Source organism: Papio anubis, chromosome 6, assembly GCF_008728515.1.
Source record: "Papio anubis isolate 15944 chromosome 6, Panubis1.0, whole genome shotgun sequence".
Classification (NCBI taxonomy): domain Eukaryota; kingdom Metazoa; phylum Chordata; class Mammalia; order Primates; family Cercopithecidae; genus Papio; species Papio anubis.
Window position 1 is genome coordinate 37,366,643 of NC_044981.1, and position 22,154 is coordinate 37,388,796.

The window sequence follows — 22,154 nt, forward strand, 5'->3', positions numbered from 1 at the left end:
AGTTTATTCACATTTTATTATGTAGATTTATAAGGTACCAAAGACTCTGCAAATTCAGCTCTCTCAATGTCAAAAATGGTTGCTTATTTTCACTCTTTTTCTCATCAGTGGTTATGTATGTTTCTTTACCTTCTAAAATTTATCAAATGCCTTATTACAACCTTTATATTCATTTCAATGCAATACAAACTGAAATGTATTCCTTTGAGTATTCGAGGACACTTTTGAGATTTAGATTTTTTAAAAAATTTATGCTCATTGATATTTCATGTGCAAAGATATATGTAAATCTAGACTGATTTGGATATTATGGCACACTAATATCTCATTAGGTAGTTGTTTATTTCATAGACAGCTCTGTTTTTCGGTTGTTTTGCATTTATATTATCCATGACCCTGACTTCCCAGAACCACCAAGCTACAAGGGCAATCTGAGCTTCCCATATTTACTCTAAAGAGAAATTTTCTTCAAGAAATAACTTAGAACCAACCCTCAAGGAATATTATAGTTCTTGTTCTTCATCTCAGAGCATTTATGAGGACTGTCCTCCTGAAAGCCCTTGGGCTTTTGTGGCATATAGAGAGATTTGCAATTCTCCGTTATAGCTAGCTAACTAGGCTTCTACCTTTCATATCTTTGCAAACATAAAATCACATTGTGGAAAAAGAAATGTGAGTTGTTCAGCCCTGGAATACCAGGGAATGACATTCTGTGCATAATAAAATGTGTGTTGGGGAGAGCTTGGCTAGCTCTTATTCACAGTGGATCAACTTTTCAAGGCTTCTTCTCAACATCTATGTTTTCAGGCCTGGGTTCAGATCATCTCATAAAAAATTAAATCACTCACCATGAAAATGATTTGTTAGGTGGGATCTAGCAGCAGCAGCATCTCCATCAGCCTCTCCTTGGAGCACCAGTGAACTTGGCCAGAGTTAGCAGAGAGCAAAATGGTCATCTTTGCAATGGTGTGCGCTGTTGGGACCTAGCCTCTGGTGCTGAGCACGCTTCCACGGAGGGCTCAAGTTGAAGGTGACTGAGAGATCACCTGAGGATTTGGATATGGGGGCTTTCTGGGTTTTTTGTTTGTTTGTTTGTTTGTTTGTTTGTTTTTGTAGCTAGAACAGGTAGGAAGAATGAACTCTGCTTTTCTTAGCAAGAATGGAAATTTACTGTGGTTTTCTTGTCTTTAATCATTAAAGATCTGCATTGATAAAATAATATAATAAGAAGAATAGCTTTACTTCACTCTCAAATTATATCTTTCTGATTCTCCTGTGTTTTGAGGACTATGTATATATGGCACAAAAGGCATTTGCAACCCATTCCTGAATTTTGAAGTAGGGCATGACCACAGTTTTTAGAAGTCGTATAAAGTATAAGAAAAATACAAATAACTCTGAGAGGGGGAATCCTATGAAAATAACCTATGAAAACAAATGAACTTATCAATTGTCAAGGACTCAAAGAGAGATAGATAGATATTTCTAATATCTATAGATGTATTTATTATTATATTATCTTGTCATATTATATAATAGATATATAATAATTAGAAATGAATGTTCCTAATTCATTATTAGAAATGAATACAAAAGTTATAATAAGGCATTTATACACAAACACACACACACACAAACACACACACACACACACACATTGAAAGGTGCCAGGAAATCAAAAAACAATAATAACAATATGCTATGTTTTTGCCATAAGAAGGAATATGTACATTTTCATGCCCTTTAAATATTTAAGAATTGCTGTCCTTTATATTTGAGGTTTAATAAAATGCAAGCCAATTGGCCTCAATTCAACAAAAAAACATTTATTGAGAACTTACTGTCTGGCTAACCCCGGGATACAAAGATGAGTAAAATGCAGTCTGTGCTCTTGGAGCACATTATCTATTGGGGAAGATGATGAATGGCAAATGCTGATGAGGTACAATGTGGTAAACTCTAAAATCAGGGTATGTGTACATTGCTATGATGACACAGCTGAAGGAGCAATCAATTCCAACTTAGGAATCAAAGAAAGCTAGTGAGAGAGGCTCCATTTAAGTTGTGCCTTAAAGCAGGGGTCCACAACCCCTGGGCCACAGACCAATACCAGTCCGTGGCCTGTTAGAAACTGAGTCACACAGTAGGAGGTGAGTGACAGGTGAGTGAGCACTACTGCCTGAGCTCCACTTCCTCTCCGATGAGTGGTGGCATTAGATTCTCATAGGAGCGAGAACCCTACTGTGAACTGCGCATGCCAGGGATCTAGGTTGTGCGCTCCTTATGAGAATCTAATGCCTGATGATCTGTCACTGTCTCCCATCACCCCCAGATGGGACCGTCTAGTTGCAGGAAAACAAGCTTAGGGATCCCACAGATTTTACATGATGGTGAGTTGTATAATTACTTCATTATATATTACAATGTAATAATAATGGAAATAAAGTGCCCAATAAAGGTAATGTGCTTGAATCATCCCCAAACCTTCCGCCCCCTCCCCTCCAGTCCATGGAAAAATGTCTTCCACAAAACCAGTCCCTGGTGCCAGAAAGGTTGGGGATCGCTGTCTTAAAGGATGTGCAGGAGTTTCTCAGATTGGAGATGAGGTGGGAAGGAAGTGACTGCAGGACTAGGGCCAAGGACAAAGTGCAAAGAAGAGGAACATAATGAGCAGTAAGGACCAAGACTCAGACTGGGATGCACACACCAAGGAACAGTCCAAGGAAGGGAATGCAAACGTGAACGTGGGTGGGGTGTTCTGGGAACCAGGTCCAGTACACCTAAAGCATGAGGGAGGGGGGTGTTTAAAGAGCGGAGTGGCTGATGCAGAGTGTGGCTTTTGAAGGTTTTGCCAAAAGAGTTTGGGGCAATATTTTAAATTGGAATATGGTTATTTAATGATTTATTTAAATGTACTTAACCTACTCTACCTTCTACATGGCCATTTCTGCTTGCATGAGGTGATGGAAATTAGCATTTTGTATACAGAGATTTAAGCCTTTTCCTGCCATCCCGTAATTCAGGCTGAAGTTGGAATGAAGATAAACAAGCATGTCATCATGTACAGAATGACAAGTACAAAAAGAAAAGCAAGCACTGAGAGCTGTGCACACACATAGGGAGAAAGTCTAGGGAAGGCTGTCTAGAGGTGAAGACATCTAAGCTGAGCTTGATATTAATAGCTAGTTAGGAATGAGCTATAATCGATGAAGAAATGAGGGCAGAGCATTCCAGGCAGTAGAGATAGCTTGGGAACAATCAAAGAATATGAGGGGAGTCATGGAATGCTTGATGAGCTTCAGGTAACACAGCACAGGGTAGAGTGTGGGAAGAAAGAAGCAAGAGCAGAAGCTGGAGATAGAAAAAGACTTAGTGATGAAAAAGGTTTGTATGCCACGTGAAGGACTTCAGATTTCATCCTGAAGGTTATGGGGAGTCTTTGAATAAATGTAATAATCACTTTTGAAATGTCAAAACTTAACCTTGGAACAGTGGATGGAGGCAGGAGGATGTGTTAGGAGGTGATGGCAGTGCCACCCACAGAGGATGATCAGGAAGTTAGGGGCAGAACTGAAGGCAGTGGGGATGACAGTGGGTCATGGGGAGGGGATGCTGGAAATGATTTGGAACTAGGTCTTGGAAACTAAGAAGGTCTGGGGAGTCACAGCAAGAAGGAAGCCATCTCTGAGGGTTCTCAGTTGGGCATCTGGGCAGACATCGATGTCACTAAAGTAGATGGGGCAAGGAACAGTCCAGGAGAGGGATAAGGGAGAACTAAAATAATAAGGTTTTGGATTTGTTTGATACAGGAACCAAAGAGCTCTGGGGCTCCAAGGAAATGTGAATGCACAGAGTTCATGATAAAGTCAGAGGTTTAATGTTACCCAGGTTTACCCCGTATTTCATGGCTCTCTAAGATGTCAGCCATGGTGACACATGTGTCTTCCCTGACATAGCACTTCATCCACATATTCTATCTGTAGTGTACCTAATGCTAGAGAGAGCTCATGGAATAATATGAATCACATACAAATTTAAATTTCTAAAAAGGTATATAATAGCATGGGGAACCTTGACTGTTGTTAACTTCATTTTGTTGTCAACTTCATTTTGTTGTCTCATCAGCTATTTTCATTGAACTTTCCTCTCAGACTTATTTGTATTTTTCTTTCTTTCTTTCTTTTTTTTTTTTATTATACTTTAAGTTCTAGGGTACATGTGCACAACGTGCAGGTTTGTTACATATGTATTTTTCTTATACAGTACTTTATATGACTTTTTAAAACTGGGATTGTGTCATATTTCAAAATGTAGCAATGAGTTTCAAATGCCTTTTGTGTTATTTTACTAGAATATTATGTTCTCTGTTCATGTATTCAACTGCATGCATGTTTCAGCTTTTAAGATAAGTGTCCTTTGGGATATTCCAAATCCCCAACATCTGAATACAGGTTGCTTACAGAAATAGTAAAAGAATTTTAAGTTATGTCTAAAATATACTCTATAGTCCATTTTTGTTCATTAAAAATTAGCTTTTACTTCATTGATCCTTACTGGGAAAGTCATGTATTTAAAGGTAATATGGAGCTAATATCCCAACTCTGGATGGAGTTACAAACACTTGCTAGATCTGATACTAGGACGCTCATATCACTGTATCTGACTGAAAGTTCTGTATGTGAAGCATGACATCTTATGCCTTTATCATGGCATGACTTTTGGAAAGGATGCAGGTAGTTCGGGTATACATGTTTGGGTCCAGATGTGGTATTCTAACTGCTAATCAAATAAAAATGCTGAAGACAGAGCATCTCCTCCATTCTTCAGCTTTATTACTAAATGAATCCAAAGGCTGCTCTATAGGATTTCCTCTACTCCCCCCAAACACAGCTTTTTCATAAGCAAAGAAGCGTGGATAACTTTCCCGGCAGCCTCTTAGGTTTCTGCCAATTCGTGTGGCAAGTTCCACAAACGGCTGTGGAAGTCACCCCAGGGAAGGAGAATAGAGAAGGCTGGAATTCTCTTTCCGTATGCTGCAGAGGAAGGGCAGAGGGGGCACTTTCTGGCGGGGCATAAAGAGTAAGGGTTTGTAAGCTGCATCTCAGGGAACCTGAAACATTTGTCCCTGATTTATCTCTGTTAACTTCTTGACAACTGTGATGGGCTTTGCCTTATGGGGGTTTATTTTTCTCTGTTTTTCAAACTGAAAATGATTTTTAATATTCTTTATTCTTAAAGTCCTCCATTCTTATTGAGGAGCATAAACAATACAGAAAAATAAAGAGCAAAAAGAAACTAATAATTACAGAAAAAGCTAATCATGCAAAAATCCTACTGCAAAAATACCCATCTAGATTTGTTTCTGTGCCTATAAACACAATATTAACAGCAAAATTAGATCATACCATAACTGGGTTTGGTACCATGTTATTTTATTCTATAATCCCCCAATGACACCTCACATGATCAATGAATATACAGCTACATCACCATTTTTATTGGCTATGTAGATTTTTATAAAGCTTTACTAGGATTTGTTATTACAAATACTGTTATAAAGTCATATACATTCATCTTTGTACACTTGTCTGATTATTGCTTCTAAAACAGCTTTATTAAATGTTGAATAAATACAAAAGAATATGTATACTGTATATAAAATGTAAAGGACAAATATACAATGTTGCTTTTTTACACCACTCTTTCTACGTTTTGCTTTTCTTCTTCTTCCTTTTTGGCCTTTTGCTAAATAAGAATTTTCCATTTCATTTCTTTCCTCTTCTGCTAGTTTGGAAATTATGTACTCTGTTTCTGTTCTTTTACTAGTTACCCTAGAAATTTTAACGTCAGTTCTTATTTAGGTCTAAAATTCATATATTTATGCTGGGCGTGGTGGCATGTACCTGTAGTCCCAGCTCCTTGGGAAGCTAAAGTAGGAGAATTGCTTGAGCCCAAGAGTGTAAGTCCAGCCTGGGCAACAGAGCGAGAACCCATCTCTTTAAAATAAATAAATAATAAATAAAATGAATACGTTTACTTTCCTTTCTCTTAAATAACTTTAGCTATAGCCACTCTCCTGACATTTCAGTATTTTAATTTTATCTTTTATAATCCCATAGTTAGACATATGATTATTGTTTTATACTATAATGCTTATTTAGACTTACCTATGCATTGGCCCATTGTTTTCAATACTTCAAACCTTCCAACAGAATAACTTTCCTCCTTTCTAAAGTATACCCTTTAGAATTTCCCCCATGAGGGGACATTCTGTTATGGGTGACAAACTCTTCTATTCTTGTATGAAAATGCCTTATTTTGCCCTCCTTTTTTGAAAAACAGCTTTTATGAGATGTAATCTGCCTATCTTAAATTATCTCATTTTAAGTGAACAATAAATGATTTCTAGTGAGTTTACCACTGCAATATAATGTTATACGATTTCCATCACTCTAAAAAGAAATGTTGGGCCCATTTGTGCCCAATTGTCATCCCCAACCTCAGGCAACTGCTAATCTACTTTCTGTCTCTGTGAATTTGCCTTTTCTGGACATTTTGCATAAGTAGAATTATACATTATGTGATCCTTTACGTCTGGATTCTTTAACTTAACATAATGTTTTTGAAGTTCATCCATGTTGTAGCGTATATTAATACTTCCTTGGTTTTTATTGCCAAATAGTATTCCAGTACCACATTTTGTTTACTCATTTACCAGCTGATGAATAGTTCACTATGTTCTACTTTGGGGCTATTAAGAATACTGCTATGAACATTCATGTGCAAGTCTTTGTGTGGACATGTCTTTTCATCTCTCTTGTGTAGATAACTAGGAATGTTATGTAGTTATTGGGTCATTGGGTCATAATCTACTCTTAACATCTCAAGAAACTGCCAAGCTGGTTTCCAAAGTGACTACACCAGGCTGGGAGCGGCAGCTCATGCCTGTAATCCCAGCACTTTGGGAGGCCGAGGTGGGCGAATTGCCTGAGCTCAGGAGTTCAAGACCAGCCTTGCCAAAACGGTGAAACCCCCTCTCTACTAAAGTACAAAAAGTTAACTGGGTGTGGTAGTGCATGTGTATGGTCTCTGCTACTCAGGAGGCTGAGGCACGAGAATTGCTTGAACCCAGGAGATGGAGGTTGCAGTGAGCACCACTGCACTCCAGCCTGGGTGACAGAGTAAGACTCTGTCTCAAAAATAAAACAAAAGAAAGTCACTGCACGATTTTACAATCCCCTGTAGCAATTACGAAGGTTCAAGTTTCTCCACATCCTTGCCAATATTTGTTATTATGTATCCTGTGATCATAACCATCCTTTGTAAGTGTGAAGTGGTATTTCATTGTCCCTTTAATTTCCTTTTTCCTAATAAATAATGAAACTGAACATCTTTTCATGTGCTTATTGACCGTCCGTATTTCTTCTTTGATGAAATGTTTATTCAAATATTTTTTCTTGCCTTCGTTCTTGAAAGAGAGTTTTGTTTGGCGCACAATTTTAGGTGTATAGTTATTTTATCCTAACACATGGGAGACACTATTCCGTTTTCTTCTGGATTTCATTGCTGCTGTTGAGGAATTGACTGCCAGTGTAATTGTTATTTCTTTCTAGATAATCTGCTCTTTCTCTCTGGCTGCTTTTAAGATGTTTGTTTTGTTTTTGGTATTCTACGGTTTTACTGTGATATATCCACATGTGGAGTCCAAGGGTGAGAAGGATTTGGCTTGCCATTACTGGCTTTGGAGATACAGAAAGTGGGCCACAAGCCAGGACGTGCAAGTGGCCTCTAGTAGCTGAGAAGGACCTTCAGCTGACAGCCAGCAAGAAATTGGGTACCTCAGTCCTGCAACCTCAAGGAAGTTAATTCTGCCAACAACCCAAATAAGCAAGGAAATGGATCCTCTCCTATCTCGTATGGAAAGGAACCCAGCCTTGCTCATGTATTGATTTTAGTTCAATGAGGCCTGTGTCATATTTAGCACCTACAGAATTGTAAAATAATAAATTTGTCTTGTTTTAAGCTGCTGACTTTGTGGCAGTTTGTTACAGCAGCAATAAATAGTATAGGTTTTAAGTTTTAGTTATGTTTTATTTCTAGAAGTTCTTTTTGACTCTTTTTCAAATATACTATTCGTGTTTATAGTTTCCTCTTTAATGCTTATATTTTCAGTCTCCTTTTAAAACTCTTCAATATCACAAATACAGTATATTGTAATATGCATCTGAAGAGTCACTTAAGATCTCTACAGGTCTGATTCTGCTTTCTGTTGTTTCTACTGGCTGTTTCTCACATTGCCTTGTTTCCTTACAACTTTTTAAACTTTTGACTTTGAGCTCGTGTCTATTGGAAGTGAACTGTTGGATTATTTGAGACCTGAGTCAAAGGTATATTGTTCAGGAACGAGTTGTGTTTGCTTCCATCAGGTGCCACCTAGGACTTCCTAGGACCACCTTAAAATAAATTCTTGGCTTGAGCTTTTCCAAATTGCACAGGTAATATGAATAAGTGGTAACTAATGTCACAAACATGGTGAATTCAGAAATTTCGGAAAGATTTTTCCCCCACTTAGTGCTAAGCTAGATAGAACAAGTTACCTATCTTCTTCTGACAGGTAGAGGTTACTTTCTAGTTTACCCTTATACTGAGGTTGTAGCTGTGTGGGGTCCCAGCTCTATGTAGGAATTTTGTATTATGCTTTCTACCTCAGATATGAGGGTTTCTCCCCTGTCTCATTGCACTATCCAAACAGAAACTCGAAAACACCAGTTAGCTGATTCCCCTAGGGTAAAATCTGGCTTTATCTCTCTGGATTCCAGCATTCACTTTATTTCCAGCATTCATTTTATTTGACCCTGAGGACTTTTTATTGTCTTGCTAGTTCAGTGATGTTTTTAAAAGGATGTTTTTCATATCTTCTCCAGAAGTTTTAGTTGTTTCAGAAGGGTGGTTCACAGTAACATTTGCACCATACTGTGAGAAATGGAAATGTCAAATGTCTCTTTATTTTTAAGGATGAATTCTTAGGTGTAGAATTGCTATATTAAAAGGTATGCACGTATAATATTTGGATATATATTTCCATATTACAATGGCTTGTTTTCTGTTCAAGAAAATAAAACAGAAAAAGAAGTCACTAATCTCAAGCATTTGCTGAATCCCTTTTAGATTTGCCTCTCACATCTACAAAAGGAAATATGAATGTGGTTGACATCTGGACAAGAGACAAAATTAGCAAACAAAACAATAACCCTCCAAAATAAAATTATGTGAAGTGTATAGATGGTAAATTAGGAGTTCAGAAAAGGCTGAAAAATTTAAATCTGACCATGTCACACCTGGCTAGGGATATCTTCAGTGGCTGCCCATTGCCTTTAGCGTGGTGTTCAGAATCCTACAAGTTCCTATATAACCCTGCATGGTCTGGCCCCTGCCTCTTCTTCATCCTCATCACTTCTAGCTTACTGGCTCTGACCTCACTGGCCTTATCTCTATTCCTCAAATGCACTGAAACCCTTTTCACCCCTACCCTTACTTCTTGTCTGAATGTCCGTTTCTGCCTCCCACCCCACCCCACCCCACTGCCTGGCTGACCTGTTCGTCCTTCTGGTCTCAGCTTACATGTGACAAAAACTTTTACTAATCTTCTAGTGTAAATTACCTCCAGCACACAAATACATACACACACATATGCACATACAGTGCCCACCCCACCCGCCCACCCCCACACACATTTCTACTCAAATGTCCAGATAACTGGTCAACCCAGCATCTCAGGGACAGAGACTAAGTTCCTGCATCTCAGAGTATCTGGTCAACCTGAGAGAAAGCTAAAGAGTGGGAATGAGAGAATCAAAACTCTCTGAAAGCATCCTGTTACTTCCCTCCACAGCACTTGTTAGAATGGGGTTGTCTAATATCTATCTCCTCCACTAGAGGACAGAACTATGTCCTATTCCCTGCTATATTCTAGAACTTAGCTCAGCGCCCGGTACGTAGTAAATCTTTATTGAATAAATGGATTTAAAGATGCATAGCTGCATTTGAACAGGTGGAGCAGATGGGTGTCAATAGATTGCCCTGGAAATCATAAAACCAGTGGAAAAATGAGAAAACAAGACAGAAAAGATGAAAACATTTTAATAGTTTATAACTCAGTGAGGAAATATGAGTGGTCCTATTTGAGCAAACAAGCTGTGCTATAATGATAGACTCTTATGACCATTTTATAGCAGAGGAAAGTGAATGGAGGTGAGCTCACTGTTTAGCAAGAGGTGGTCAGGTTAGCTACAACCAAGATGGTGAAGCAGCGATTTGGATTTCCAGGAGAGTTTTTGGGTCTCTTTCCTTGAAGATGGAGAGTGTTTCATTTTACTGATGTTCTTGATGTCCTATTAGGAGGTAGTAGAATGGATCTCTAGTTTTTTTCATTCCCCCAGGTTGATAGTAGTTAACTTTTCTTCTCCTTTTTTTTTTTTTTTTTTTTTGTAGCTTGCTTTGATTTAAGTGATTCTATCAGTTCATTTTAGCTTTGACAATGATCTCTTACGTGTTTCCCTGTGACGTGCTGAACAGCTCACTCTTTTTACTAGGTATCAGAGTAACACTGCTTCTGCTGTTCTTGAAACAATTACCAACATTCAACCCAAAGAGAGTGGAGGTGGTGTGGGAGAGACCCGGGAGGCCATTGTTTATAGATTATCTGAAGATATGCTGAGTAAACTCCCTTCTGATTACATTCCTCATGAGGTAAGCCTTGCTGCTTTCCCGCTGGCATACAGAGCTATTTGTATATTTAAACAGTTAAGTCTGATTACCATGGAAAGCAAGAATCTACCTGTTGGTGACTATGTGGCAGATGACCTGCGTGATAAATTTTGACTATATTACTAAACTCTGCATCTCTCGTTGTTCACGTCATTCTCTCTTCAAAACTTAAAAATATCAGAAGAAAACATTTTCCATATTGCATTCTTTTAAAAATTCCCTTACAAGTTAATTCCTCCTCAATCAAAGTTTCCACAGTGACCCATTTATATATCAGTTTCTATGATGCCTTAAGCTGTGGTAAAAAAAACAACTCAAAAATCTTTAAGGCCAAAAGGCAATGGTGTTGGTGATTTGGTATTCTTTAAGATGTTCTAAGTGTTTTAACTGTAGATAGATGACTCACCCGTCTACTCCATTGATTTTTAATCACGTCTGCAACTCATTGAATAGGGTAGAACAATTAATGGAGATATTATGATGAATATAAGCACCCCGTTACCAGTCTGAAGTTTTCTAAGAACCACACTTATTCATTGATTAGAATGGCGTGGCATGGCACAGTAGCTGTGTTTTTGAGCACTCATTACAAGCCAGGCCCTGTCCTAAGTGCTTCATACACATTATGACACTCAGTGCTCAGGACAGCACCAGCAGAAACCAAGCTAAGTGGCAGAGCAAGAATTTGAACACAAAGTGATCTGACTCTAAAACCTGCAGTCTTAACTAGTTTTAGCATGCAATGAGTGTCCCAACAATAACAAGTGTTTTCTTGCCTCTTAAAATAATTATTGTTTCCATTGTGTAGGTAGGTACCAAGACCTTTGGTTAAGATATTGAAATCAATAGCTTCATGTAGAGATAGTTATGGTAAGGGGAGAAAATATTTTTAAATGGATAAATATTGTAAGTATACACTTTCAATCGTTTTATTGGTGTGATCTTCAAAAAACAAGGCAGCATACTTGCCTTCAAAGATTTTTGATACTGGCATGTGAAAGTGAGATAAAGCTTACTCTATATGACTGTACCACAGGGCTGCTATTGCCAGGGGAAAGGTTCAAGACCTTGTGATAATTCGAGCTGTCCAGTCTTGGTTGGAGCCACTTCACCAACAACACCTCTGTTCTGGCGATTATTCCAGAAGCAGCTGAGCATCAGGAGTGTAACTAAATGGATTCCTATATGGGAAAGAGTTTGTACTAAGAGGCATCTAAAACTTGTCCCTATTCCAAGATCACTTACTTTTTATAAAGTCTTATTTTATAGACGAGATCTGTTCTTGAACATGTGGCTGTAAAGTGAATTTTGTAAATCAAAATGTAATTATACCATTGACTTCTGTAGTAAAAATGAAGCTACATTATTGTAGAAAAAAACTACCTGGTCCCAGAAACATAATGAAAATGCTATATAAGATTACAGCAAGTCTTAAATTTTATTAATAAAAGGACAATTTTAGGCTGGAGCAATAATTATACTCAGAATCAGGATTAGAATTGCATTTTCTAGGGTTTAAGATTTTTCTAAGCATGTCTCTATCTCAAGTAAAGTTTCCCTTTTAAAACGCTAAGCAGGACAAGGCGATTTGTTTGAAACTGCTAATATACTAGAGATACCTGGGCTATTGATTTGAGACTGTGGTCAATTCCTGAGCTTTATTTTCCACTCATGAGGTTGCAAAAGTATTTCTATAATTTCCCTTTTTCCTAAGAGTGAATTTCCACTCTTGAGATGGATTGATTTAAAGGGAATTATATATAGATGTAATTACACACACACACACACACACACACACACACCTGTATAGCATATATATATGCTATTCAGCCACTGGAGGTTGAAGGACTTGGGATGGAGATGAGAACGAGGCACTGGAGGCTGCAAAAATGTAGGCTCTAGAACCAAGAATTCTGGAGAGTAGCTGAAGGTTGCTACGTCAGGCTGGGCCAGGGACCTTCCCTGGCATGCTTGACTGATTTTAATATAGTTTGCCCCACCTGCATAGGTAGTCCTATTCAGCTGCCTGTTTTATATCTGTGCTCAGTGTTATATCTCCTTCTGTTTTTGTGCTTTCCATCTTCCTCTCTCGCTCACTAGAAACAACCCAATTGCAGTAAACAGAGGTGTCCCTTGCTGAAAGGAAACTTCTGCGCCACACTAGAGGCCTGTCCTATAAAAGGAGGAGATGACTCTGAAGCCCACCCGTCTCTAACATTCCAAGCCTTCTGAGGGAGCAGTGGGCATCTCTGGCAGAAAGTCCTGCAGTTCCTGGCCTCCCGTGATCCTTCAGATTGACACCTCACTTTGAGTTCTCTCCCACTTCACGTGTCCCGTCCTTGTTCCTGCAATTCGGGCATCTCTTTGATTGTGGCCAGCAGAAAGTTCAAATCCCTTTATGAGCTCCTGCCAGTATTTGTAGTCAATCTTTTCTTGGGCATATGTCACCAAATTGAAATGTGTATATTGTATTGGCTTGTTTTCCAATAATCGTCATATTTTATTGTTCCCACAACCAGAGGCTTTTGTATTGATCTCTTCAAAATAGTCAATAAGTGATACATCAAAAGGAACACATGACAGATATTTAACTGCTCTCCCACAAAATCAAATATTTTCATTTACTGGATTAGGAAAGGCTCTCTTTAGCTGTCATAGCTAAGGCAACAATGGCTTTTGGAAACTATAGCTGATCATATTTGTTGGTAACTGCTCTGTAAAGATTTTTGCTGTATTAACTTTCTATGACATTTCTAATAACTCTGCAAACATAATGAAGGAAAAAATTCCACTGTATTCCTATGAAGGTTAGATTGCAAAAAGAATATCTAATTGACACCCAGTACTTAATCATGTGAAAGGAGAAAAAGGTACAATTTTATTTCAGTTCTTTAAAGTACATTTCCAATTATTAGCTAAGTACAATCAGTAGGAAATAAAAATCATTTTAGTTGAACAGTAGTTTTGGAAACCCAGGAAATGGAAATTTTAATGGCAAGTTTGGTTCTGCAAGAGATATTTTAGAGTTCATTTTGGCTGGTAGAGATATATCCAGAGGAAGAAAACGAATTGAGAAAGAAGAGGTCATTGGAAGAGAAATGGCAGATGATAAAATCTTCTTTATTGCGTTGTTTACTTTGTTTTAGGTGAAATCTCGTTTGATAAAGATGGGCCATCTTAATTCAATGAATATATTTCTTAGACAAGAAATTGACAGAATGCAAAGAGTCATTTCAATACTCCGCAGTAGCCTAAGTGATCTAAAATTGGCCATTGAAGGAACAATCATTATGAGTGAGGTGAGCTGTTCTTACATCAGTAGGCATTTTCTTCTTTGTTGATGCTTCTTATTCATGTGTTTTAACTTTTTCTTCTCCAGAACCTGAGAGATGCTCTGGACAACATGTATGATGCTCGTATACCTCAGCTCTGGAAAAGAGTGTCTTGGGATTCGTCCACACTGGGCTTCTGGTTCACTGAACTTTTGGAAAGAAATGCTCAGTTTTCTACGTGGATATTTGAAGGGAGGCCTAATGTGTTTTGGATGACTGGTTTTTTTAATCCCCAAGGTATGTGCTCATAGGAATTTTGACAAACTTGGAATTTGTGTGTTGTTGGATAGTAGCATTGTGTGATAAGTGTATACCATATAAAACAATATGGAGCCGTAGCTTGCTGGGTGCTGCACATAATCTTTCAAAGGCGAAAGGACACAAATAATTCTTCTGTATTTGTTTTACAAATTCAATCTGAAGCTCTTCCTATCAGTTTTTTACAATGTGGTGTCAAAACCCTTCCTTTTTCTTTTCACCAACTTCAGCAAACCATCAGTCTGGGGTTTGACACATGAAAGGATAGGACACATGAAAGAGTAAAAAGAAGTTTCTCTCTAACTTACAGTTTTTAAATGTTTGTGAAATGTCAAAAATGAAGCACCAAAAGATGCAAAAATTGTTTCCAGGGATTAGAAAATTAGATTGATTTCAAAAATGACTGTGACAAAAGTATTCAGGGAACTTCCGGGGGGTCTTCCCCCCCTCAGTTCTCTAGTTTTCTTTTTCTTTTTCCCTGAAAGAGTGCTTTATAATTCTGCTTCATTTATTCCTTCCTTCTAGAAATGTTTACTGAGAAAGTTAATGGCTTGATGTCTTAGAGTCTGTAAGGTTCAGGAACATGACACCTTTTTGTCTTACTAAAATATGGATAGTTTTACTTCAAGTAATTCTTGGTGAAAATGAAGAAATGTTGAATTCCTTATGGTTCAGCAGCTTATGGCTCCATTTGTAATAAAATTTTAGAATCATTCACACTTACAGATTTAGGATGAATTATTGCTCCTTGTAGCAATATAGGTGCATCTCATGAAATAATGTTGAGTAAAGGAAACCAAACAGGAAACATTACATGCAGTGTGGTTCCATTTATACAAAGAATAAGAACAGGCACAATGGCTCTATAGTGTTCAAAGTCGGAATAATGACTGTAGAAGGAGGGCAGCAATTAGAAAAAGGGTCAAAGGGCCAGGCACGGTAGCTCACTCCTGTAATCCCAGCACTTTGGGAGGCCAACATGGGCAAATTGCTAGAGCCCAAGAGTTTAAGACCAGTGGGGCGACATGGTAAAACCCTGTCTCTACAAAAAATATAAAAATTAGCTGGGTGTAGTGGCATGTGCCTGTAGTGCCAGCTACTTGGGAGGCTGAGGTGGGAGGATCACCTGAGCCTGGGAGATCAAGGTTGCAGTGAGCCGTGATTGCACCACTGCACTCCAGCCTGGGCAACAGAGTGAGATCCTATCGAGAGAGAGAGAGAGAGAGAAAGAGAGAGAGCGAGAGCGAGGGCACAAGGGACTTCTGGGGCCCAGGAATGTTTTGTTTCTAGATCTGGATACTGGTTATGTGGCTGCATTCTCTTGGTGAAAATTCCTTGATATTGCTGTATACTGATGATTTGTTCAGGGTTTTTTTGCGTGAAGCGTACTTTGATCAATATTGTACATGAAAAAATATGCATTTAATTGTCCTCTGTATATGTACATTCATTCACTGTATGCATTTTCCAATACCTTAAAAGTGTTTAAATTTGAAACACTAACCATGGTGATTTCTATGAACATATCAAATTATACATAGTATTTGATAAAGTCCGTAGCCTTTAGATTTGTAAAGGGCAGCCCCCAGATTTCACTTATCTATTTTTCTCCCAGAATTTCTGTTGAATTAGGAGAGGAACATTTTTTATTGCAGGTCTCAGATTTTGTGTGTCTACTTATGAGTCTCTTTCCTCTGTATGAGCCTCAATTTGAGTAAGTCGTCACCAGGTAATTCCTGGCTGGGGAGCCTCAAGTAATAGCATTTAACTTAATAAGGATTGTTTGACCACCTCCCATTTGCCAGCGCCTCTGCTAGGTACTTTCAATGAAGAGAGATTTGAGACCTGCTTCCTGCCCTAAAGGAGCCTATAATCTGGTTGGTAAGACAGACACATCAGCAACTTTAATGTAATGTGATAAGTGCCCCACTGTGTGAGAACTAAGTGCCATGGTAGCCCAGAGGACAGAGAGATCAATTCTGCCAAGAACTTCACACCGGAAGCAGTGAGTAGGGTTTGCAGAAGCAGGGATGCCAAAAAAAAAAAAAAAAGAGTGAGGGCTTTCCAGGCAAAGGCCTGAGCAAAAACAAGGCTTGTTCAGGGGAACAGGGAGACCAGGGCTGAGGAGCAAGGCTGCGGGTAGCGGGGAATGAGGCTGGAGTATGAAAAGTCTTCCGGGGCTTCAGGGGTTGGGGCTGTATATCAGAAGGTTATCCCAAGAGAAGGCAAGTGATGGACTGGAATATGGAGGCCCAGTGCAATGAGACTCTTGCCAGGTCCTAGGAAGAGGGCCTGGGACTTAACCAGGTGCTGAGGAGGGAACAGATTTGATGGAGTGATTAAATGTGGGTCTCTGAGAGAGCAAAGAGGGATAATGTAGGCTGGAGGCAAGGTACAAGACAGGGAGCACTGGGAGAGAGACAGGTAGGGCAGAGAGGCAGGGAGCACTGGAGAGGTGTGTTGACAGACTTGGAGTTGGGAGAGGTGTAAGGACCAATGATTTTCAAAAGTGTGAGGTTATTGAGTGTATCTTTGATATTTAGAAACCAAGAGAGTGGAGTGGATTCATCCCTGGCTTTCCATAGACATGAATGCACATAATTTTTTTCAGTGATTTTTTTCCATTCAAAATATAACTTAAAAAAGCAAAGTTAACACTTATGAACTAATATTTGTTAATATTTGTTAAGAAATGTTACAAACCAGAACAATACTTAAATACATACAAATGTAGATTCACATGATATGGTTTGGCTCTGTGTCCCCACCCAAAACTCATCTCAAATTGTAATCCCAGTGATTGGATTATGGAGGTGGTTTTCCCCATGCTGCTTTTGTGATAGTGAGTGAGTTCTCATGAGATCTGATGGTTTAATAAGTGTTTGGCAGTTCCTCCTTCACTCTCTCTCCTACCTCCATGTAAGACGTGCCTGCTTCCCCTTCTGCCATGATTGTAAGTTTCTTGAGGCCTCCCCAGCCATGCAGAACTGAGTCAATTTAAACCTCATTCCTTCATAAATTACCCAGTTTCGGATATGTCTTTATAGCAGTGTGAAAACAGACTAATACATCACATTTCAGTTAATGCCTTACTTTCCTTCATTTGTTAATAATACTCATCTTTTCCCTTTTCTTCAGTTCTGCTTTCAAGTTAGACTTTGATTCTTTCTCTCAGGTCTCTCCATGTCTTGGAAAGCCCTAACTTATTCAAACATCCTACCCTTTACACACAAGCACACACACACCCTTATCCATGACTGCTTTCCATTAGTCGCACAGAAGACTGGAAGTCAACTCTTCCTGCACACTATTCGCTTCTCTGCTCTCTTTTCGGTCTCTTGACATGAGGGACAAATTACTTTCTGTTCCACCTCTCTTGACGAAATCTGGCAAATAAAGATTACAGCAACTCCATACATGTTCCCAGGCAGTGTGCAAACAGATAGAGTCCTTTCCAACTGGAAACTCACTGGACACTATTTGACATCAACAGTTGATTTCCCAACATGAATGTATCTCCCGGGTTTTATGTCCTCTAACTCAGTCCTCTTCAATGAAATAATTTCTTTCTTTGGTTCAAAACATTTAAGTAAATGGCTTTAAAAAAAAAAAAAAACCCTACATATTTAAGTAAAACACAATACAGTTTGCGTAAAGGCCATAGTTTCATCACAAGTATATATACAGTAATCAAAATCACCTGGACCATAAAGAAGACTCTAGAACGCCTGCAAAGGCTTTTTTCATGTGTGATTGCTAATGTTTATAATTTTATAATGTAATGTGGCATCTGATACTATTTAATGTGTTTCCCTCATTGTCCTTTTGGTGACTGCTCCACAGGCCTAAGTAACTTTGAGGTCTGTGCTACCTCAAGGACAAGTGACATGCTTCGCTTACCCCTGGTCAGCACCCGAGCTTCTGCTGTTTGTAGCACTGCTGTTGGCTTTATGGATGGCCTGATATTTTGTCTGTCATATTTAAAGAGGCTGAGTCAGACACTGTGGAGCTCATCTGGCATTTTCAGCACCCCTCACAATCATTTCTGTAGCAATTGACGAGCTCAACCATGTGGCAATTAGACTGGATGATTAAAATAGTCAAGCTGTCTATATCTGTGACCCTATGATAGTTTTTTCAATGTGTGGCTTTTTTCAGTGTGTGGATTTGTCTCCTGGCAGATTGCTCAGGCTGGGAGAACCTTTGTGCTCCACTGTGTTTTCCCAGCAGTCGTTGGTGCACATCTTCCCACATAATTTAAGATTGTTTTTCTCGGGGGTCACAAAGGATGGCCCTGGTCTGTTTTTCCCTTAGGTGATCCTTTTCAGTGCATCATGTAACATGATTTAGCTTCTGGTGCATGAGCTTGCAAGTGTGTGTAGATGTCTGTGCTGTGTGTGGGATGTGTTTAAACCCAAAGAATATGAGTTGTAATGAGCCTGACTTCAAGCCAGGGTATTGACTGCCTTTCAGAACATCTTAATTGATAGCCATGCTTTGCCATTTGATGTTAGCTATGACTCACAGGGGCTGCTAATGAAATGGAGGCAGAGGCTGAACGTGTTCCCCAGGTCTCACACCTCTGTAGTAGATTGAACCATGCAGTCCCATTATTTTCCTAATGTTTAGCTCAATCTGGAGCTTGATGCCATTTAGATGCCAAACTGCACCCACTTTTTTCTGTTATTTTTTCTCAGTGTCTTGACAAGCCATGCCAGTCTGTTATGTCAGATATCAGTGACAACTTCTTCCATAATGCAAATCAAGATCTTTCAGTTAGAGGCAATTTTGCTGGATCAAAGAGATGGATCATGTTTGTCCTGTTATCTTGCATTTCTGTAAAAATAATCTACAACCTTCTGCCTGTGTGTGTGTTTTCAGGGAAACATCATCAACTAGCTAGAATCTCTGAATGCTTGTCTTGAAGAGTTATAAAAGCCTGCCATTTGTGGAAGTGGGAATGTGTGCCAAGGACTAATGGAACTTTAGGATTGGAAGGGACTGGGAGACAGCTTCTAATCTAATAGCAATTCTAAGCATGCCCCAGTGCCACTGTTTGATGAATGAGAGCTACCCTTAAACATCTTGGGAAATCTAGGTGAGTGGACCTCAAGGTCCTAAACTTCAACGTGAGTGATAGCACTAACCTGCCCTGTCCCCAAATCACTGAACTATAGAAATGCGTCGGAGTGAATAACAACCCGTACTCCTTGACTTTTTGTGTGAGCAGCTTTTATGCACTGGCCTTAGACACAACCACATCTCTTGTAATTCCAGTCTCTGCATGTGTTTACCTTCCTTACCAACCACCCAGTCCTTTGTAATCTGGCCAGGCTCCATCACTGTGCTGAAACTGCTCCCTCCACGGCCCTCATATCTAACAACCTCTCTGATGACATCATTGCCCTTGACTCGAGCTAGAATGTCGACTCTGAAAACTCTCATGCCTTGGTTTCCATCTATGCCCCTCCTCTCATCTCTTCCTACCTCAGAGCTCACTTTGTGTGCTCTTCTCGACAGCTTCTGTCCTTGGCCTCGGCCCTCTCATTGATGACCTCGGCCTATGACTGACTCATTTAATGTCCAACTGTAGCATGCTCATTCCTCAGTTCCACCTGCCAAGTAGGAATTTCATCCTCCTGCAAAGGTCACCAGAGCCGTGATCTGCCCATCTTCCTCCTGAGTCATCCTTGCCGGGATTCTGCTGAATGTGCTTGTGCACCATCCTCTAGGTCACCTGGACTTTTGTGAATGGGGTCCTTATGTCAAACAGTGTGGGAGAGGGAAACCAGGACAGCATGGTGTCATGGAAGGCAAGGTGAAGGAGAGTAGTAAGTAAGTAGTGGCAGGTGCTCCAAGCAGGCAAGTAAGATGGGCCAAAATGGCCAGATGGATTTTTCAACAAGAAGACAGTTGGCAGAAGTCTCAGTGGAATAGGTGGGGAGGTGCAGGAGTCTGATTTGGGGGTGTGTGAGTGAAATGAGGAAATGGAGATGGGGTGAATATGGATAACATGGATAATTCTCTCAAGACATTTGGCTGGGAAGAGGAGAAGCAAGCTGGAGGAATAGGTATTTAAATAAAAAGTTTTCTTTCTTTTTCTTTTAGTGATAGGAGAGGCTTAAACCTGTTCAAATACTGGTGGGAAGGAGAGAGAAAGATAGAAAGGGGGTTGGGGGAGGGATGAGGGAGGGAGAAAGAGCCCAACAATCCCAGAGAGGAGGTAAAAGAGGCAGAAGGAGGTGGACACCGCACTCACAAGTGGAGAAATGTGCTCCAGGCAAGCAGCACCTTGCACATTGTAACAGGAGTAATAAGGAAGGAAAGGGCATAGATGCTCATGGTAATGGAGTATAGATAGGCTTGCTGGCAAGAAGTTAAGGGCATTCCTGTCTGATGCTTTCTACTCTCTGTCCGAAGGAGGAGGCGAGGTCCTCTTGAAAGCAAGAAGGTGTTGGTGGAGAGATTTGATTTATTTATTTTATTTATTTGCATTCAGATTTTATTTTGTAAATGTGTAAGATAATTGAGATGTGCATTATTTTTATCCTTGTTTTTCTCATGACTACTGACACACTATACTGCATCTTGCTTTTTCCACTTAACACAACTTGGAAGTATTTTATACAATAATAAAGAACATCAAGATCATTCTCTGTCATTTCAGTAGATGTATGGCATTGTAAGGATGTACCGCAATTTATTTAGCCAGTTTTTCATTGATAGACATTTAGGTTGTTTCCGACGTTTTGCTGTTATAAATAACAATGCAATGAACATACTCTACATATGTCAGTTTACATATTTTCAAATATACTTGAAAGACAAATTCCTAAAAGTGGAATTGCTAGGTCAAAGAGTATATGCATTTTACATTTTGATGACACAAAGGTGCCCTCAATCAGGGTTTGTTGTGGCAACTTTTTTCCCCTACTAGCAGTGTATGAGGGTGCAATTTTCTTTTTCTTTTTCTTTTCTTTTTTTACAATGAAATATTATTTTTACTTATGTCCGGTAGGCAATTATGATTAACATGAAATATCCATTTTGCCCGTGGGCAGAAACCAGAGGGGAAATAAAATTACTTACACATTACTTCTTACCATTCCAACTTTATAGGAAACTTTTAAAGAATCTGGCAAAATAGTTCTTTGTAACATTTTGATTCAGTTGTGCCTATACTTTCTGATGTGAATGATAGCTAAGAGAAAACATTTGAATCTGATTACCTCTATGAAGATATTTCAATAAAGATATGTATTTTCAGGTATTTCTACTCTCAAGAATATGATTTGATAGGTCTCTTTGTGGTACTGTAGCCTGATAAATGTCATTTGGGTGAGTTATGCAGTGGGGTTGCAGGTGTCAAACCCCAGATTCACTGTCTGACATGAAGGGGAATCAACAAGAGTCTCAGGATGCGGGAAATGGTAGAGAACTAGTGGAAGCTGAGCAGAAGATAAAAAAAAAAACTGAAGACATCAAGCAAAACTTTAGGAATGTGTAATTGGATATGAATAGAGAATAGTAACAATAGGCCTACTTACCAAGTAAGGGTAATTTTATATTTTTGTAGCATGCTCACTACAAAAACCCAACTTGGTGCATCCACTTAGAGGCTCCTTGATTTACTGAAGTCTCTTTAATCCAAAACCTGGATAATAGTTATAGTTAATAATTAATAATTAGTATGTAAAGAGAATTGTTAGTCACTGTTCTGAATGCTTTACATAACAAACCCTGGTGTTACTATCAACCGTGCTTTATAGTTCAAGAAACAGCAGCATTCCATTAAGT

The 22,154-nt window shown here is 39.1% G+C and overlaps 1 protein-coding gene across 5 annotated transcripts in view; it reads left to right on the forward strand.

Moving 5' to 3' along the window:
- The window catches only part of DNAH8 (dynein axonemal heavy chain 8), a 319,842-nt gene that overhangs the window by 286,071 nt on the left and 11,617 nt on the right, over nt 1–22,154 (forward strand). For all 5 annotated transcript variants that reach the window (XM_031667069.1, XM_031667067.1, XM_031667072.1 and 2 more), the window contains 3 exons: nt 10,593–10,749; nt 13,914–14,066; nt 14,147–14,336. In XM_031667069.1, the coding sequence (XP_031522929.1) occupies nt 10,593–10,749; nt 13,914–14,066; nt 14,147–14,336 (500 nt within the window). The remainder of the gene's footprint in view (nt 1–10,592; nt 10,750–13,913; nt 14,067–14,146; nt 14,337–22,154) is intronic.